General features: G+C 41.6%; 1 protein-coding gene across 2 annotated transcripts in view; it reads right to left on the reverse strand.

Moving 5' to 3' along the window:
- The window catches only part of wwox (WW domain containing oxidoreductase), a 606,531-nt gene that overhangs the window by 367,826 nt on the left and 216,176 nt on the right, over positions 1-22,529 (reverse strand). For both annotated transcript variants that reach the window (XM_061969167.1, XM_061969168.1), the window contains exon 8: positions 4,771-5,035. In XM_061969167.1, coding sequence (XP_061825151.1) covers positions 4,771-5,035 — 265 coding nt within the window. The remainder of the gene's footprint in view (positions 1-4,770; positions 5,036-22,529) is intronic.

The following is a 22,529-nucleotide window of genomic DNA, read 5'->3' on the forward strand; positions in this document are numbered from 1 at the left end:
CAACAGACCACATATATAAGGTAGCGGAACAACAGACCACATATATAAGGTAGTTGAACAACAGACCGCATATATAAGGTAGTGGAACAACAGACTGCATATATAAGGTAGTGGAACAACAGACCACATATATAAGGTAGCGGAACAACAGACCACATATATAAGGTAGCGGAACAACAGACCACATATATAAGGTAGTTGAACAACAGACCGCATATATAAGGTAGTGGAACAACAGACTGCATATATAAGGTAGTGGAACAACAGACCACATATATAAGGTAGTGGAACAACAGACCGCATACATAAGGTAGTGGAACAACAGACTGCATATATAAGGTAGAGGAACAACAGACCGCAAATATAAGGTATTGGAACAACAGACCACATACATAAGGTAGTGTAACAACAGACCACATATATAAGGTAGTGGAACAACAGACCGCATATATAAGGTAGTGGAACAACAGACCGCATATATAAGGTAGTGGAACAACAGACCGCATATATAAGGTAGCGGAACAACAGACCGCATATATAAGGTTAGCGGAACAACAGACCGCATATATAAGGTAGCAGAACAACAGACCGCATAAATAAGGTAGTGGAACAACAAACTGCATACATAAGGTAGTGGAACAACAGACTGCATATATAAAGTAGTGGAACAACAGACCGCATATATAAGGTAGTGGAACAACAGACCGCATATATAAGGTAGTGGAACAACAGACTGCATATATAATGTAGTGGAACAACAGACCACATATATAAGGTAGCGGAACAACAAACCGCATATATAAGGTAGTGGAACAACAGACCACATATATAAGGTAGTTGAACAACAGACCGCATATATAAGGTAGTGGAACAACAGACTGCATATATAAGGTAGTGGAACAACAGACCACATATATAATGTAGTGGAACAACAGACCACATGTATAAGGTAGTGGAACAACAGACCGCATATATAAGGTAGTGGAACAACAGACTGCATGTATAAAGTAGTGGAACAACAGGCCGCATATATAAGGTAGTGGAACAACAGACCGCATATATAATGTAGTGGAACAACAGACCACATGTATAAGGTAGTGGAACAACAGACCGCATATATAAGGTAGTGGAACAACAGACTGCATATATAAAGTAGTGGAACAACAGACCGCATATATAAGGTAGTGGAACAAAAGACCACAAATATAAGGTAGTGGAACAACAGACTGCATATATAAGGTAGTGGAACAACAGACTGCATATATAAGGTAGTGGAACAACAGACCACATATATAAGGTAGTGGAACAACAGACTGCATATATAAGGTAGTGGAACAAAAGACCACATATATAAGGTAGTGGAACAACAGACCGCATATATAAGGTAGGGGAACAACGGACCGCATACATAAGGTAGTGGAACAACGGACCGCATACATACGGTAGTGGAACAACAGACCACATGTATAAGGTAGTGGAACAAAAGACCACATATATAAGGTAGCGGAACAACAGACCGCATAAATAAGGTAGCGGAACAACAAACCGCATATATAAGGTAGCGCAACAACAGACCGCATATATAAGGTAGCGGAACAACAGACCGCATATACAAGGTAGCGGAACAACAGACCGCATATATAAGGTAGGGGAACAAAAGACCACATATATAAGGTAGTGGAACAACAGACCACATATATAAGGTAGCGGAACAACAGACCGCATATATAAGGTAGTGGAACAACAGACCGCATATATAATGTAGTGGTACAACAGACCACATGTATAAGGTAGTGGAACAACAGACCGCATATATAAGGTAGGGGAACAACGGACCGCATACATAAGGTAGTGGAACAACGGACCGCATACATACGGTAGTGGAACAACAGACCACATGTATAAGGTAGTGGAACAAAAGACCACATATATAAGGTAGCGGAACAACAGACCGCATAAATAAGGTAGCGGAACAACAAACCGCATATATAAGGTAGCGCAACAACAGACCGCATATATAAGGTAGCGGAACAACAGACCGCATATACAAGGTAGCGGAACAACAGACCGCATATATAAGGTAGGGGAACAAAAGACCACATATATAAGGTAGTGGAACAACAGACCACATATATAAGGTAGCGGAACAACAGACCGCATATATAAGGTAGTGGAACAACAGACCGCATATATAATGTAGTGGTACAACAGACCACATGTATAAGGTAGTGGAACAACAGACCGCATATATAATGTAGTGGAACAACAGACCACATGTATAAGGTAATGGAACAACATACCGCATATATAAGGTAGCGGAACAACAAACCGCATATATAAGGTAGTAGAACAACAGACCGCATGTATAAGGTAGTGGAACAACGGACCACATATATAATGTAGTGGAACAACAGACCACATGTATAAGGTAGTGGGACAATAGACTGCATGTATAATGTAGTGGAACAACAGACTGCATGTATAAAGTAGTGGAACAACAGGCCGCATATATAAGGTAGTGGAACAACAGACCGCATATATAAGGTAGTGGAACAACAGACCGCATATATAAGGTAGTGGAACAACAGACCACATATATAAAATAGTGGAACAACAGACCACATATATAAGGTAGTGGAACAACAGACTGTATATATAATGTAGAGGAACAACAGACCACAAATATAAGGTAGTGGAACAACAGACCACATATATAAGGTAGTGGAACAACAGACCACATATATAAGGTAGTTGAACAACAGACCGCATATATAAGGTAGTGGAACAACAGACCGCATATATAAGGTAGTGGAACAACAGACTGCATATATAAAGTAGTGGAACAACAGACCGCATATACAAGGTAGTGGAACAAAAGAACACATATATAAGGTAGTGGAACAACAGACTGCATATATAAGGTAGTGGAACAACAGACCACATATATAAGGTAGCGGAACAACAGACCGCATATATAAGGTAGCGGAACAACAGACCGCATATATAAGGTAGCGGAACAACAGACCACATGTATAAGGTAGTGGAACAAAAGACCGCATATATAAGGTAGTGGAACAACAGACCGCATATATAAGGTAGTGGAACAACAGACCACATATATAAGGTAGTGGAACAACAGACCACATATATAAGGTAGCGGAACAGCAGACCGCATATTTAAAGGTTAGCGGAACAACAGACCGCATATATAAGGTAGCGGAACAACAGACCGCATGTATAAGGTAGTGGAACAACAAACCGCATATATAAGGTAGTGAAACAACAGACCGCATATATAAGGTAGTGGAACAACAGACCGCATATATAAGCAACAAACCGCATATATAAGGTAGTAGAACAACAGACCGCATATATAAGGTAGTGGAACAACAGATCGCATGTATAAGGTAGTGGAACAACAGACCGCATATATAAGGCAGTGGAACAACAGACCACATATATAATGTAGTGGAACAACAGACCACATGTATAAGGTAGTGGAACAACAGACCGCATATATAAGGTAGCGGAACAACAGACCGCATATATAAGGTAGCGGAACAACAGACCGCATATATAAGGTAGCGGAACAACAGACCGCATATATAAGGTAGCGGAACAACAAACCGCATATATAAGGTAGTAGAACAACAGACCGCATGTATAAGGTAGTGGAACAACAGACCACATATATAAGGTAGTGGAACAACAGACTTCATATATAAGGTAGTGGAACAACAGACTGCATATATAAGGTAGTGGAACAACAGACCGCATATATAAGGTAGTAGAACAACAGACCGCATATATAATGTAGTGGTACAACAGACCACATGTATAAGGTAGTGGAACAACAGACCGCATATATAATGTAGTGGAACAACAGACCACATGTATAAGGTAGTGGAACAACAGACTGCATATATAAGGTAGTGGAACAACAGACCACATATATAAGGTAGTGGAACAACAGACCACATATACACTATATTGCCAAAAGTATTTGGCCACCCATCCAAATGATCAGAATCTTCCCAGAAGAGTTGAAGCTGTAGTAGTTGCAAAAGGTGGACCGACATCATATTGAAGCCTATGGGTTAGGAATGGTATGGCACTTCAAGTTCATATGTGAGTCAAGGCAGGTGGCCAAATACTTTTGGCAATATAGTGTATAAGGCAGTGGAACAACAACAACACAGATGGCAAGTAGTTAGCCTTGCAGACATGCCATCAATGATTGTATGACCTTGAAACACCGTAGGTCAGTATGAGTGGTATGGTACATTTGGGAAGAGCCACATTTTGGAGATCTCCAACTTACCTCTTGCCCACATTTTCCATGAGTTTCAAGACAAAGTTTTACTTCTACAAGTGGATGACACCAATATCACTGTGTTGTGTTGGCTTACACAATGCAGTTGTGTAAAGATGTCAACACAAAAACCAAGTCTATATTTGTGAGTGCCTGTGACAAAGAATGAGAAGAATTGGAACCACTGGTGTTCCCCAGAGTTCCGTCCTAGGGCTCCTTCACATTACTACCTCCGAATTGCATTTTCAAGAAGTTCAACATCGACTGGAATGGCTATGTGGACAAGACCTTTTCACACCCTGAAATTGACACCTCTCGAAGAAAACTTGTTCTTATCGGAACTAAGTCCACTTTGGTAAATCAGACTTTACCCTTCCAGTCCATACCAAACCAAAATGAACCTGGCAGGAACATGACTTTTGGGTTTCCAAAGCAAAGCGCGTAAGGTTTGTACTCACCAATGACTTGCTGAAAGGTCTACCCAGGGTGAAGAGGAAGGTCATCAGCCACCAGCTCCTGTGTATGGAGGTGTAGACCATGTTCCCAGGATGCACTGCGTTGGAGGTGACCCCGTGAGGAGAGAGGCGGCGGTGCAGTTCGTTGCTGAAGAGAATGTTGCAGAGTTTGGCTCGATTGTAGGCCAGCATGGACCAGTAGTCCTTGCGTGCTGGAGACAACAGGGCCATGTCCACCTTGCCGCACGGGTCTACCAAGCCGGTGAACCTGAGGATGAACCAGAGCGGGTGCAGTTAGAGCAGGAGCCAACTGGCTCTGGTTATGTGACCACTGAAAGCCACTTCTATGATAGGATAGGACTTTGTTGTCATTGCACAAGTACAACGAAACTATGTTTTCAGCACAAACCCGTTCAAGATTAGACAAACAAACAGTGTACAGTAGAGATGCGCGGTTTGCGGACACAACCGCGGAGTCCGCGGATTATCCGCGGGTCGGGCGGTTGAAATTAAAAAAAATTAGATTTTATCCGCGGGTCGGGTCGGGCGGTTGAAATAAAAAAAAATTAGATTTTAAATAGATTCAGGCGGGTGGCAGTTAAACCAATTCGGAAATATACATACATAGTTAAATGTTGTTACCCACATACGAAAAACGAGCAGGCACCTGCAGCATATGCCACAACAGAAAAAAAAAAAGAAAAGAGATGGACACTTTTACGGAGCGGAGAAGGGACGCCTCGCCGGGGTCCGGGACCGAGGCCCCTTCCCCCGAGAGGGCCCCACCGGGAGCCGTAGCTGAGGCGATCCGCGAGAAGGGCCCGACGCACGTCCAGGGTCACCACCGCGCCCACCGCACCGACACCCCGCCTCGTCCGCCTTCGCCTCGTCCGCCTTCGCCGCGGTCGGCGTCACGCGCAGCAGGTAAGCAGCTTACCTGCCCGCCACCCACGGGGGCTCGTAACAGGGGTCACTCCGCGCGCAGTGCGCTCACGAAAGGGGTGGGGCTCACCCTGGTGAGCCGAGTGGGCCACTTTTGGTAAGCAGAACTGGTGCTGCGGGATGAACCGAACGCCGGGTTAAGGCGCCCGATGCCGACGCTCATCAGACCCCAGAAAAGGTGTTGGTTGATATAGACAGCAGGACGGTGGCCATGGAAGTCGGAACCCGCTAAGGAGTGTGTAACAACCCACCTGCCGAATCAACTAGCCCTGAAAATGGATGGCGCTGGAGCGTCGGGCCCATACCCGGCCGTCGCCGGCAGCGAGAGCCGCGAGGGCTAGGCCGCGACGAGTAGGATGGCCGCCGGGTGGACCTCCACGCGCTTGGAGGTGCGCTCAGCGAGGCTCCCAGATGATTGCGCACTGGTGTGCGTCTGGGTCGTGACAGCGTGGCACGCGAATGTCTCTGCTGCATTGGATCAGTCTCCTTTCTTTAACAGGCAAAAGCTTTATAACCTCACTAATGCCTTGCATCGTCTATATTAGATATATAACAACAGGCGGGTGCGGGCGGGTGCGGTTTTGATTAAATGTTAGAACGGGTGGATGGCGGATGGTTGACGACTTTTGTGATGCGGTTGCGGATGAAATAATTGCCTATCCGCGCATCTCTAGTGTACAGGGTTACAGAACAGGAACTCTGATCGGTCGCCAAAAGCGCCCCGTAAAAGATAAGAAAAAGGTAAAACGCTGGGTAAGAAGATGAGTAAAAAAATACAATCTAGACTGGGCTCCTAAGGGGGCCTAGTCTGGAGTGGGAAAATAACCTCCATGCCATGCACACATAAACACGTTACATTTAATCACGACAACTCGCAACAGAGGGGCGAGGAGTTGGGGCCCATGGAGGTCGACTGCTGCTATGAAGCGCTGCCGGCCGACCATCACCCCGAGGGGAAACAAGCGGTGGTGAAGGCGTGGGGTGGGGGAGGGGGGTGTGAGTGTGTATGTGCCCACTTGTCTTGGGTGTGATGATGTAATGTTCATAGACTGAGGCCGATCTGCAAAAGTTCGACTCCAGGTGTCGTTGAGGAGGGAGGGAGGTCAAAAGCGTCCATCATTGAGGAGTTTCCAGAACAGCCTTTTCCTGTTGTTCACAGCGTCAAGGCCATTCGAGGGAGTCAAATCGTAGATTAGGATGTTTGTTTTCTGCGAGCAGACAATACAATGACTTGTCTGTTCTATTCGTCCATGCTGGCTGCTCTCATATTCTCTTATATAATGGCAACAGTCCTGATGTAAACGGTACTAACCAGACCAAAAAAAATAAGTACCACATTTTTTGGACTATACATCACTACTTTTTTTTCTCCAACGCTTTGATCTCTGCGGCTTATGAAACAGTGCGGCTAATTTATGGATTTTTCTTCGCTAACGGCCATAATGTTATGTATCCAACAAATAGTTTTCATACTACGCCGACAGAGACATCAAAACGGTGAGTTATTGTTTGTGCTACGGCGCCATTATTTGGACGAGTTTGCTGACTGCAGGTGCAGGTTTACAACGTACGTCCAGAAGTACACTATATTGCCAAAAGTATTTGGCCACCCATCCAAATGATGAGAATCGGGTGTCCTAATCACTTGGCCCCGGCCACAGGTGTATAAAATCAGCCACTTAGGCATGGAGACTGTTTCTACAAACATTTATGAAAGAATGGGCCGCTCTCAGTGATTTCCAGTCGTGAAATTCCCTCGCTCCTAAATATTCCAAAGTCAACTGTCGGCTTTATTGTAAGAAAATGGAAGAGTTTGGGAACAGCAGCAACCCAGTCACCAAGTGGTAGGCCACGTAAACTGACAGAGAGGTCAGCATAGTGCAAAGACTTTCTGCACAGTCAGTTGCTACAGAGCTCCAAACCTCATGTGACCTTCCAGTTAGCCCACATACAGTACGCAGAGAGCTTCATGGAATGGGTTTCCATGGCCGGGCAGCAGGATCTAAGCCACACATCACCAAGTCCAATGCAAAGCGTGGGATGCAGTGGTAATGAAATAACACTGCATACAAAGTTTTTTATTTTTGCTCTAGGCTATGTTGAACCAGGGATCTCAGACACGATGACCACACCTTTTTATTATATTTTTAAGCTGGTGCAACACGCGGGTTATAAACGAAGCGCGTTTGTCAGCGTCATGCGTGTCGTGATGGTACAGCATGTAGCTCCCGCTACAATCAGCGTGCCTGATTAGCCTCATGTTTAATGGGGCTTCCGCTCGCTCACGTAGGTGACAGCAAGGCATACTTGGTCAACAACCACACAGGTCACACTGACGGTCGCGGTATTAAAAAAAAAACTTTAACACTTACTAATAATGCGCCACACTGTGAACCCACACCAAACAAGAATGACAAACACATTTCGGGAGAACATCTGCACCGTAACACAACAGGACAAATACCCAGAATCCCATGCAGCCCTAACTCTTCCGGGCTACATTATACACCCCCGCTACCAAACCCCGCCCACCTCAACCGACGCACAGAGCGGGGGGGGGGGGGGCAACAACAGACCACATACATAAGGTAGTGGAACAACAGACCACATATATAAGGTAGTGGAACAACAGACTGCATATATAAGGTAGTGGAACAACAGACCACATATATAAGGTAGCGGACCAACAGACCACATATATAAGGTAGTGGAACAACAGACTGCATATATAAGGTAGCGGAACAACGGACCGCATATATAAGGTGGCGGAACAACAGACCACATATATAAGGTAGTGGAACAACAGACCGCATATATAAGGTAGCGGAACAACAGACCGCACATATAAGGTAGTGGAACAACAGACCGCATATATAAGGTAGCGGACCAACAGACCACATATATAAGGTAGTGGAACAACAGACTGCATATATAAGGTAGCGGAACAACGGACCGCATATATAAGGTGGCGGAACAACAGACCACATATATAAGGTAGTGGAACAACAGACCGCATATATAAGGTAGCGGAACAACAGACCGCATATATAAGGTAGTGGAACAACAAACCGCATATATAAGGTAGTGGAACAAAAGACCACATATATAAGGTAGTGGAACAACAGACTGTATATATAAGGTAGTGGAACAACAGACTGCATATACAAGGTAGTGGAACAACAGACCACATATATAAGGTAGTTGAACAACAGACCGCATATATAAGGTAGTAGAACAACAGACAGCATATATACGGTAGGGGAACAACGGACCGCATACATAAGGTAGTGGAACAACAGACCACATGTATACGGTAGTGGAACAAAAGACCACATATATAAGGTAGTGGAACAACAGACCACATATATAAGGTAGTGGAACAACAGACCACATATATAAGGTAGTAGAACAACAGACCGCATGTTTAAGGTAGTAGAACAGACCGCATGTATAAGGTAGTGGAACAACAGACCGCATATATAAAGTAGTAGAACAACAGACCGCATATATAAGGTAGTGGAACAACAGACCGCATATATAAGGTAGTGGAACAACAGACCGCATATATAAGGTAGTGGAACAACAGACTGCATATATAAGGCGGTGGAACAACAGACCACATATATAATGTAGTGGAACAACAGACCGCATGTATAAGGTAGTGGAACAACAGACCGCATACATAAGGTAGTGGAACAACAGACTGCATATATAAAGTAGTGGAACAACAGACCGCATATATAAGGTAGTGGAACAACAGACCGCATATATAAGGTAGTGGAACAACAGACCGCATATATAAGGTAGTGGAACAACAGACTGCATATATAAAGTAGTGGAACAACAGCCCGCATATATAAGGTAGTGGAACAACAGACTGCATATATAAGGCGGTGGAACAACAGACCACATATATAATGTAGTGGAACAACAGACCACATGTATAAGGTAGTGGAACAACAGACCGCATACATAAGGTAGTGGAACAACAGACTGCATATATAAAGTAGTGGAACAACAGACCGCATATATAAGGTAGTGGAACAACAGACCACATATATAAGGTAGTGGAACAACAGACCGCATATATAAGGTAGTGGAACAACAGACTGCATAAATAAAGTAGTGGAACAACAGCCCGCATATATAAGGTAGTGGAACAACAGACCGCATATATAAGGTAGTGGAACAACAGACCGCATATATAAGGTAGCGGAACAACAGACCGCACATATAAGGTAGTGGAACAACAGACCGCATATATAAGGTAGCGGACCAACAGACCACATATATAAGGTAGTGGAACAACAGACTGCATATATAAGGTAGCGGAACAACGGACCGCATATATAAGGTGGCGGAACAACAGACCACATATATAAGGTAGTGGAACAACAGACTGCATATATAAGGTAGCGGAACAACGGACCGCATATATAAGGTGGCGGAACAACAGACCACATATATAAGGTAGTGGAACAACAGACCGCATATATAAGGTAGCGGAACAACAGACCGCACATATAAGGTAGTGGAACAACAGACCACATATATAAGGTAGTGGAACAACAGACCGCATATATAAGGTAGCGGAACAACAGACCACATATATAAGGTAGTGGAACAACAGACTGCATATATAAGGTAGTGGAACAACAGACCACATATATAAGGTAGCGGACCAACAGACCACATATATAAGGTAGTGGAACAACAGACTGCATATATAAGGTAGCGGAACAACGGACCGCATATATAAGGTGGCGGAACAACAGACCACATATATAAGGTAGTGGAACAACAGACCGCATATATAAGGTAGCGGAACAACAGACCGCACATATAAGGTAGTGGAACAACAGACCGCATATATAAGGTAGCGGACCAACAGACCACATATATAAGGTAGTGGAACAACAGACTGCATATATAAGGTAGCGGAACAACGGACCGCATATATAAGGTGGCGGAACAACAGACCACATATATAAGGTAGTGGAACAACAGACCGCATATATAAGGTAGCGGAACAACAGACCGCATATATAAGGTAGTGGAACAACAAACCGCATATATAAGGTAGTGGAACAAAAGACCACATATATAAGGTAGTGGAACAACAGACTGTATATATAAGGTAGTGGAACAACAGACTGCATATACAAGGTAGTGGAACAACAGACCACATATATAAGGTAGTTGAACAACAGACCGCATATATAAGGTAGTAGAACAACAGACAGCATATATACGGTAGGGGAACAACGGACCGCATACATAAGGTAGTGGAACAACAGACCACATGTATACGGTAGTGGAACAAAAGACCACATATATAAGGTAGTGGAACAACAGACCACATATATAAGGTAGTGGAACAACAGACCACATATATAAGGTAGTAGAACAACAGACCGCATGTTTAAGGTAGTAGAACAGACCGCATGTATAAGGTAGTGGAACAACAGACCGCATATATAAAGTAGTAGAACAACAGACCGCATATATAAGGTAGTGGAACAACAGACCGCATATATAAGGTAGTGGAACAACAGACCGCATATATAAGGTAGTGGAACAACAGACTGCATATATAAGGCGGTGGAACAACAGACCACATATATAATGTAGTGGAACAACAGACCGCATGTATAAGGTAGTGGAACAACAGACCGCATACATAAGGTAGTGGAACAACAGACTGCATATATAAAGTAGTGGAACAACAGACCGCATATATAAGGTAGTGGAACAACAGACCGCATATATAAGGTAGTGGAACAACAGACCGCATATATAAGGTAGTGGAACAACAGACTGCATATATAAAGTAGTGGAACAACAGCCCGCATATATAAGGTAGTGGAACAACAGACTGCATATATAAGGCGGTGGAACAACAGACCACATATATAATGTAGTGGAACAACAGACCACATGTATAAGGTAGTGGAACAACAGACCGCATACATAAGGTAGTGGAACAACAGACTGCATATATAAAGTAGTGGAACAACAGACCGCATATATAAGGTAGTGGAACAACAGACCACATATATAAGGTAGTGGAACAACAGACCGCATATATAAGGTAGTGGAACAACAGACTGCATAAATAAAGTAGTGGAACAACAGCCCGCATATATAAGGTAGTGGAACAACAGACCGCATATATAAGGTAGTGGAACAACAGACCGCATATATAAGGTAGTGGAACAACAGACCGCATATATAAGGCAGTGGAACAACAGACCACATATATAATGTAGTGGAACAACAAGAGTGTTAAAGTTGTTTTATATGGTCACCGTCAGTGTAACCTGTGTGGCCGTTGACCAAGTATGCCTTGCTGTCACGTACGTGTGCATGCGGAAGATGTATATTGTATAACAAGTGTTTGGCTGGCACGTTGTTAATACAGATTGTAGAGGGCGCCAAATATTGTACCATCATGGCACGCCCTTATTATCGCTGTAAGGGTGAAAAATCGGTGAATATTAATTCTGCGAGAGGCACTGAAATCCGGAAGTCTCATGGGGAAAATTGAGGGGTTCAGCAAGTAAGCTGCTGAGCCGCATCAGAGTGATCAAAGAGCCGCATGCGGCTTCGGAGCCGCGGGTTGCCGACCCCTGGCATAGTGCAAACACTTTCTGCACAGTCAGTTGCTACAGAGCTCCAAACCTTCCAATTAGCCCACGTACAGTACGCAGAGAGCTCCACGGAATGGGTTTCCATGGCCGGGCAGCAGGGTCTAAGCCACACATGACCAAGTCCAATGCAAAGCGTGGGATGCAGTGGTGTAAAGCACGTCGCCACTGGACTCTAGAGCAGTGGAGACGCCTTCTCTGGACTGATGTAGGAGCCAACTGGCTGTGGTACAGGGTTACAGAACAGGAACACTGATGGGTCGCCACAAGGCGCCCCGTAAAAGATGGGAAAAAGGTAAAACGCTGGGGAAGGATGAGTAAAAAAATACAATCTAGACTGGGCTCCTAAGGGGGCCTAGTCTGGAGTGGGAAAAATCCTCCATGTAATGCAAACATAAACACGTTACATTTAATCACGACAACTCGCAACAGAGTGGCGAGGAGTTGGGGCCCATGGAGGTCGACTGCTGCTATGAAGCGCTGCCGGCCGACCATCACCCCGAGGGGAAACAAGCAATGGTGAAGGCGTGGGGTGGGGGAGGGGGGTGTGAGTGTGTATGTGCCCACTTGTCTTGGGTGTGATGATGTAATGTTCATAGACTGAGGCCGATCTGCAAAAGTTCGACTCCAGGTGTCGTTGAGGAGGGAGGGAGGTCAAAAGCGTCCATCATTGAGGTGTTTCCAGAACAGCCTTTTCCTGTTGTTCACAGCGTCAAGGCCATTCGAGGGAGTCAAATCGTAGATTAGGATGTTTGTTTTCCGCGAGCAGACATTACAATGACTTGTCTGTTCTATTCGTCCATGCTGGCTGCCCTCATATTCTCTTATATAATAGCAACAGTCCTGATGTAAACGATACTAACCAGACCAAAAAAAATAAGTACCACATTTTTGGGACTATACAGCACTACTTTTTTTTCTCCAACGCTTTGCTCCCTGTGGCTTATGAAACGGTGCGGCTAATTTATGGATTTTTCTTCGCTAACAAATCACAAACATGATGTTCTGTAATTGCCTGGTGACAGAGCTGTTAAAAGCCAGATGTTTGACATGGACCTTAAACGCAACAATTCACAAAAACTACACACCCCGCGTTGTGTGTGTGTGTGTGTGTGTGTGTGTGTGTGTGTGTGTGTGTGTGTTGGAATACATATTCATCCTGTCATTAGAACACAACCAATCAAAATGTCAGCTGCTTTCCTTGCCAGTTTTTTTTTTTACAAGCTGCCTGCCTCTTGTTTACTGTCGCCCTGCGCAACATCCTTGCTCGGCTAAATTACAACATCTGCAGGCTTTTCATTTGGTGTGCTGGGACTTCATCAGCGCTACAGCAGGCACGGCTCCATCAGTCAGCTGAACTATCATTTTCACTTTCACTTCGAGCGTGCTAAAGTTATGCATGGTTTCGTTTGAACGGGGTGACGGTACCAAACACAAGCCCTGAGTGGACTTCTGCTCGTGTCATCCTCGCCCGGACACAAGGGCGACACGGCAGTGTGGCTGGAGCTAAAGACACGTCGGAGATGCTTTCCTGGACCAAAAGTTGCTTTATTACAAGAGAGTGTCATTATACAGGACTGCAGTACCTGGAGGAGGTCTGCTCAAGAAAATGAGGCACTGCTAACTTGGAGAAGCCAACCCATCAGTTTTTTATATTCCTCCTTCCTGTCTCTGTGTGTGTTTATACATGTTACTACATGAAATATATACTTACATCATGTATATATTACATGTTATTATGAATGTTACTACATGACATATATATCATGTATATATTACATGTTTTATGAATGTTACTAGATACTACATGTATACTTACATCATGTATATATTACATGTTATGAATGTTACCACATGACATATATACTTACATCATGTATATATTACATATTATTATGAATGTTACTACATGACATATATACTTACATCATGTATATATTACATGTTATTATGAATGTTACTACATGACATATATACTTACATCATGTATATATTACATGTTATTATGAATGTTACTACATGACATATACTTACATCATGTACATAGTACATGTTAATATGAATGTTACTACATGACATATATACTTCCATCATTTATATATTACATGTTATTATGAATGTTACTACATGACATATATACTTACATCATGTATATATTACATGTTATTATGAATGTAACTAGTATATTTACATCATGTATATATTACATGTTATTATGATTGTTACTACATGACATATACTTACATCATGTATATATTACATGTTATTATGATTGTTACTACATGACATATACTTACATCGTGTATATATTACATGTTATTATGAATGTTACTACATGACATATATACTTACATCATGTATATATTACATGTTATTATGAATGTTACTACATGACATATACTTACATCATGTATATATTACATGTTATTATGAATGTTACTACATGACAAATACTTACATCATGTATATATTACATGTTATTATGAATGTTACTACATGACAAATACTTACATCATGTATATATTACATGTTATTATGAATGTTACTACATGACAAATACTTGCATCATGTATATATTACATGTTATTATGAATGTTACTACATTACATACAGTATATACTTACATCATGTATATATTACATGTTATTATGAATGTTACTAGATACTACATATATATTTACATCATGTATATATTACATGCTATTATGAATGTTACTACATGACATATATACTTACATCATGTATATAATACATGTTATTATGAATGTTACTACATGACATATATACTTATATCATGTATATATTACATGTTATTATGAATGTTACTACATGACATATATACTTACATCATGTATATATTACATGTTATTATGAATGTTACTACATTACATATATACTTCGACATGTATATATTACATGGTTTATGAATGTTAATACATTACATATATACTTACATCATGTATATATTACATGTTATTATGAATGTTACTACATTACATATATACTTACATCATGTATATATTACATGTTGTTATGAATGTTACTACATGACATGTATACTTACATCATGTATAGATTACATGTTATTATGAATGTTACTACATGACATATATACTTACATCATGTATATATGACATTATTATGAATGTTACTACATGACATATATACTTACATCATGCATATATTACATGTTATTATGAATGTTACTAGATCCTACATATATATTTACATCATGTATATATTACATGTTATTATGAATGTTACTACATGACATATATACTTCGACATGTATATATTACATGTTTTTATGAATGTTACTACATTACATATACACTTACATCATGTATATGTTACATGTTATTATGAATGTTACTACATTACATATATACTTACATCATGTATATATTACATGTTATTATGATTGTTACTAGATACTACATATATATTTACATCATGTATATATTACATGTTATTATGAATGTTACTACATGACATATATACTTCGACATGTATATATTACATGTTTTTATGAATGTTAATATATTACATATATACTTACATCATGTATATATTACATGTTATTATGAATGTTACTACATGACATATATACTTACATCATGTATATATTACATGTTATTATGAATGTTACTACATGACATATATACTTACATCATGTATATATTACATGTTATTATGAATGTTACTACATGACATATACTTACATCATGTATATATTACATGTTATTATGAATGTTACTACATGACATATACTTCGACATGTATATATTACATGTTATTATGAATGTTACTACATTACATATATACTTACATCATGTATATATTACATGTTATTATGAATGTTACTACATGACATATATACTTACATCATGTATATATTACATGTTATTATGAATGTTACTACATGACATATACTTACATCATGTATATATTACATGTTATTATGAATGTTACTACATGACATATATACTTACATCATGTATATATTACATGTTATTATGAATGTCACTACATGACATATATACTTACATCATGTATATATTACATGTTATTATGAATGTTACTACATGACATATATACTTCGACATGTATATATTACATGTTATTATGAATGTTACTACATTACATATATACTTACATCATGTATATATTACATGTTATTATGAATGTTACTACATGACATATATACTTACATCATGTATATATTACATGTTATTATGAATGTTACTACATGACATATACTTACATCATGTATATATTACATGTTATTATGAATGTTACTACATGACATATATACTTCGACATGTATATATTACATGTTATTATGAATGTTACTACATTACATATATACTTACATCATGTATATATTACATGTTATTATGAATGTTACTACATGACATATATACTTACATCATGTATATATTACATGTTATTATGAATGTTACTACATGACATATACTTACATCATGTATATATTACATGTTATTATGAATGTTACTACATGACATATATACTTCGACATGTATATATTACATGTTATTATGAATGTTACTACATGACATATATACTTACATCATGTATATATTACATGTTATTATGAATGTTACTACATGACATATATACTTCCATCATGTATATATTACATGTTATTATGAATGTTACTACATGGCATATATACTTACATCATGTATATATTACATATTATTATGAATGTTACTACATGACATATATACTTACATCATGTATATATTACATGTTATTATGAATGTTACTAGATACTACATATATACTTACATCATGTATATATGACATTATTATGAATGTTACTACATGACATATATACTTACATCATGCATATATTACATGTTATTATGAATGTTACTAGATCCTACATATATATTTACATCATGTATATATTAAATGTTATTATGAATGTTACTACATGACATATACACTTACATCATGTATATGTTACATGTTATTATGAATGTTACTACATTACATATATACTTACATCATGTATATATTACATGTTATTATGATTGTTACTAGATACTACATATATATTTACATCATGTATATATTACATGTTATTATGAATGTTACTACATGACATACATACTTCGACATGTATATATTACATGTTTTTATGAATGTTAATATATTACATATATACTTACATCATGTATATATTACATGTTATTATGAATGTTACTACATGACATATATACTTACATCATGTATATATTACATGTTATTATGAATGTTACTACATTACATATATACTTACATCATGTATATATTACATGTTATTATGAATGTTACTACATGACATATATACTTACATCATGTATATATTACATGTTATTATGAATGTTACTACATGACATATATAATTAGTGTGCATATAAAACCTTGAAGGAGGTGTTTGGATGTTTTTAGATCGCTTTATAGGCAAAATATATCGAATGCCATTACTTTAATTGTTAGCAGAGTCTTGGTAGTGTTTATTTAGGTTTTAGAATGCATAAAAAAGAACAACGTGTATGCTAGGGATTGTGAATGACAGGCAGCATTAAAAACAACAAACCTGCTTAAAGGAATATCATTCTGGAAAATGTTGGGTCTAATTCCCAACCGTACCACCTCAGAAGCGTTCCACTTTGGAGGTTCCACATGGAGGCCGAGCATCTATCGGAAGTGATTTCATGAGGGATATCATCTCCCCTTGTAGGAGCAGATCTGATGGGGGACTAAGTCAACCTGCACCGGGCCCCAATTCCCCCACTAAGCCCCTGTGTGGCAAACTGATAAAGTGTCCAGCCATTACCCGCGAGTTCATCTCTCCAGCCCTCCTTCCCTCCCAGGTCAGTGGACAAGGGGCTTAGGGGATACAATATGCTGGCGGGTCAGAGGTCGCACACTGCGTGTGAGGGGAGGCTAAGTGAATAAACGGTGGGAGAAATCGGCGGAAAGTGGGAAAAAAAGGCCCAAACAAATAGAAGGTGGTGACATCAGTGGATGTAATATAAGTCTGGAATGAGGTGGACAGAATGGAAGATGTCATGGGAGATATTGTCTACTTCTACTTCTATCTCCTGTGTGGCTGCAAGTGAAACCTTCTTTAAACCTGTGTGAGGGAGGCCTTTATATATATATATATATATATATATATATATATATATATATAGATAGATATTACACCTGCACAGTGGGGTGGTCCCCATACCAACATGCTGGTACCGTGTTTCCATACTTTTCTAAATAAAGGGGACCACAAAAAATGTAATTATTGTAACAAAAAATCTTAGGGTACATGAATCATATGTTTATTATTGTAATTTAGTCCTTAAATAAAATAGTAAACATACTAGACAACATGTCTTTTAGTAGTAAGTAAACAAAGTGTCATGTCTGTGTGATCATGTTTTGTTTTAGTAATGTTCGGTTTAAATTTTGGACTTTTTGTGCACTTTTGTTTTGTTTTGTCACCATAGCAACCATTAGTTTCACCTGTCACGTCACGCACCTGTTCCACGTTTGGACTCATTGTGCACTCTTGTCACCATAGCAACCATTAGTTTTCACCTGTCACGTCACGCACCTGTTTCACGTTTTGAGTCACGCACCTGCTTTCACTAATCATGTCCATAGTATTTAAGTTCATTCATTTTCTGTTGTTCGTCCTGACGACATCACCACATTTATGCTCCTGCACACTCTCCACACCCTGATGACCCTTGCTACTCTTTTTTTCATGCCGGTTCCATGCCAAGTAAGTTTTTGTTTGTTAAGCCACAGTTAGTGTTTTGTTTAATTGTTCATAGTTTCTGCCAATGTGCAAGTTTTGTGTTTAAAGTCTAGTTTTATTCTCCGCCACTGTGCGCGCTTTTTGTTTATTCCTTTTTTGATAGTTTAAAATAAATCATGTACCCACCTTCAAGCCTTGACCAGTCCAGTTCATTTGTACCACGGGAGAACAAACCAAGCCAAAGTCCAAGTCCTGACACAAAGACTCCTAATTATGCAGTAACTTTTTATTAACTTTGGTGCAATGGTGCAACATAAAACACATACAACACAGAATAGGTAATAAAATGAGCTGTAACTGAGCTATCAGATCTTGTTATTGTTCATGTGCCTGATGGCCAAGGGGGAAAAAACTGTTCAGGTGGCGGGAGGTGCGGGTCTGGATGGACCGTAGTCTCCTGCCTGAGGGGAGAGGGGAGAATAGTTTGTCTCTAGGGTGAGAAGAGTCAGCTGTCATCCGACCTGGTCCTGGAGGAGAACAGGTCCTGGAGGGGTGGGAGTTTGCAGCCAATCATCTTCTCAGCAGCACGTACCATGCGCCGCAGTCGATGCTTGTCCCGGACTGTGGCGCCGGGGGGAACCACACGGTGATGGCGGAGGTGAGGATGGACTCGATGATGGCTGAGTAAAACTGCACCAGCATCTCGGTCGGCACTTTCAGTTTAGGGTTAGGGTTAGGGTAGGGTTAGGGTCACCCTAACCCTAACCCTCAGCTGCCGCAGGAGGTACATCCTCTGCTGGGCCTTCTTGATGAGGGAGCTGATGGTCGGCGCCCACTTGAGGTCTTGGGTGATGGTGGTGCCCAAGAAACGGATTGGAGTCCACAATGGAGACGGGGGTGGGAGAGTCAATCAGGGTGAGGGGGGGATGGTGGGGCTTTGACTTTCCTGAAGTCCAAGATCAATTTGCCGATTGTATTGTACCATATGTCCCGGCGAGAAATCTGCGTTCAAAGAACTCTGGCTTATTAGTGATTCCCAGAGCCCAAAAAAAGTCTGCGGGCTATAGAGCGTTTTCTATTGGGGCTCCAGTACTATGGAATGCCCTCCCGGTAACAGTTAGAGATGCTACCTTAGTAGAAGCATTTAAGTCCCACCTTAAAACTCATTTGTATACTCTAGCCTTTAAATAGACCCCCTTGTTAGACCAGTTGATCTGCCGTTTCTTTTCTTTTCTCCTCTGCCCCTCTCTCTCTTGTGGAAGGGGGGGGCACAGGTCCGGAGGCCATGGATGAAGTGCTGGCTGTCCAGAGTCGGGACCCGGGGTGGACCGCTTGCCTGTGCATTGGTTGGGGATATCTCTGCGCCGCTGACCCGTCTCCGCTCGGGATGGTCTCCTGCTGGCCCCACTATGGACTGGACTCTCACTATTATGTTAGATCCACTATGGACTGGACTTTCACTATTATGTTAGATCCACTATGGACTGGACTTTCACTATTATGTTAGATCCACAATGGACTGGACTTTCACAATATTATGTCAGACCCACTCGACATCCATTGCTTTCGGTCTCCCCTAGAGGGGGGGGGTTACCCACATATGGGGTCCTCTCCAAGGTTTCTCATAGTCATTCACATCGACGTCCCACTGGGGTGAGTTTTCCTTGCCCTTATGTGGGCTCTGTACCGAGGATGTCGTTGTGGCTTGTGCAGCCCTTTGAGACACTTGTGATTTAGGGCTATATAAATAAACATTGATTGATTGATTGATTGATCATCTCCACTGTTTTCTGGGCGTTCAGCTCCAGATTGTTGAGGCTGCACCAGGACGCCAGCCGGTCCCACCTCTCTCCTGTAGGCGGACTCGTCGCCAATCCGAGATGAGCCCGATGAGGGTAGTGTCGTCCGCAAACTTGAGCAGCTTTAACGACTGGTGACTGGAGGTGTACATCCTCTGCTGGGCCTTCTTGATGAGGCAGCTGATGGTCAGCTCCCACTTGAGGTCCTGGTTGATGGTGGTGCCCAAGAAACGGATGGAGTCCACAATGGAGACGGGGGTGGGAGAGTCAATCAGAGTGATGGGGCATGGTGGGGATGTGACATTCCTGAAGTCCATGATCATCTCCACTGTTTTCTGGGCGTTCAGCTCCAGGTTGCTGAGGTTGCACCAGGATGCCAGCCGGTCCCACCTCTCTGCTGTAGGCGGACTCGTCGCCATCCGAGATGAGCCCGATGAGAGTAGTGTCGTCGGCAAACTTGAGCAGCTTTACCGACTGGTGACTGGAGGTGTACATCCTCTGCTGGGCCTTCTTGATGAGGCAGCTGATGGTCGGCTCCCACTTGAGGTCCTGGGTGATGGTGGTGCCCAAGAAACGGATGGAGTCCACAATGGAGACGGGGGTGGGAGAGTCAATCAGAGTGATGGGGCATGGTGGGGCTTTGACTTTCCTGAAGTCCATGATCATCTCCACTGTTTTCTGCGCGTTCAGCTCCAGGTTGTTGAGGCTGCACCAGGACGCCAGCCGGTCAAACCTCTCTCCTGTAGGCGGACTCGTCGCCAATCCGAGATGAGCCTGATGAGAGTAGTGTCGTCGGCAAACTTGAGCAGCTTTACCGACTGGTGACTGGAGGTGCAGCAGTTTTTGTAGAGCCAAGGGGAAAGTACACAGCCCTGAGGAGTGCCAGTGTTCGTGGTTCGACTGTCCGAGACAATCTTCCCCAGCCGCACGTGCCAACGACTTTGGACAGGATCTTGATCAATGATGCACGTCTGCTCTTCCACATTGTCTGTTCTGACAATCACTAAAATCTATGTCAACACCTTTTTCCGGGCAAGTTTAGCATCAATCAAAGCGTCCCCAACAGAATGTAATAATAGTGTGACCTTAAGAGACAGGACTGCGGAGTTTGGAGAGACTTGAGTAGATGTGGATGAAGAGACAGGACCGCAGAGTTTGGAGAGACTGGAAGAGATGTGGATGAAGAGACAGGACTGCAGAGTTTGGAGAGACTTGAGTAGATGTGGATGAAGAGACAGGACTGCAGAGTTTGGAGAGACTGGAGGAGATGTGGATGAAGAGACAGGACTGCAGAGTTTGGAGAGACTGGGGGCAATGTGGATGGAGAGACAGGACTGCAGAGTTTGGAGTCCGAGACAATCTTCCCCAGCCGCACGTGCCAACAACTTTGGACAGGATCTTGATCAATGATGCACGTCTGCTCTTCCACATTGTCTGTTCTGACAATCACTAAAATCCATGTCAACTCCTTATTTCTGGACAAGTTTAGCATCAATCAAAGCGTCCCCAACAAAATGTAATAATAGTGTGACCTTAAGAGACAGGACTGCGGAGTTTGGAGAGACTTGAGTAGATGTGGATGAAGAGACAGGGGTGCAGAGTTTG

This window comes from Nerophis lumbriciformis, linkage group LG08, assembly GCF_033978685.3.
Source record: "Nerophis lumbriciformis linkage group LG08, RoL_Nlum_v2.1, whole genome shotgun sequence".
Lineage (NCBI taxonomy): Eukaryota > Metazoa > Chordata > Actinopteri > Syngnathiformes > Syngnathidae > Nerophis > Nerophis lumbriciformis.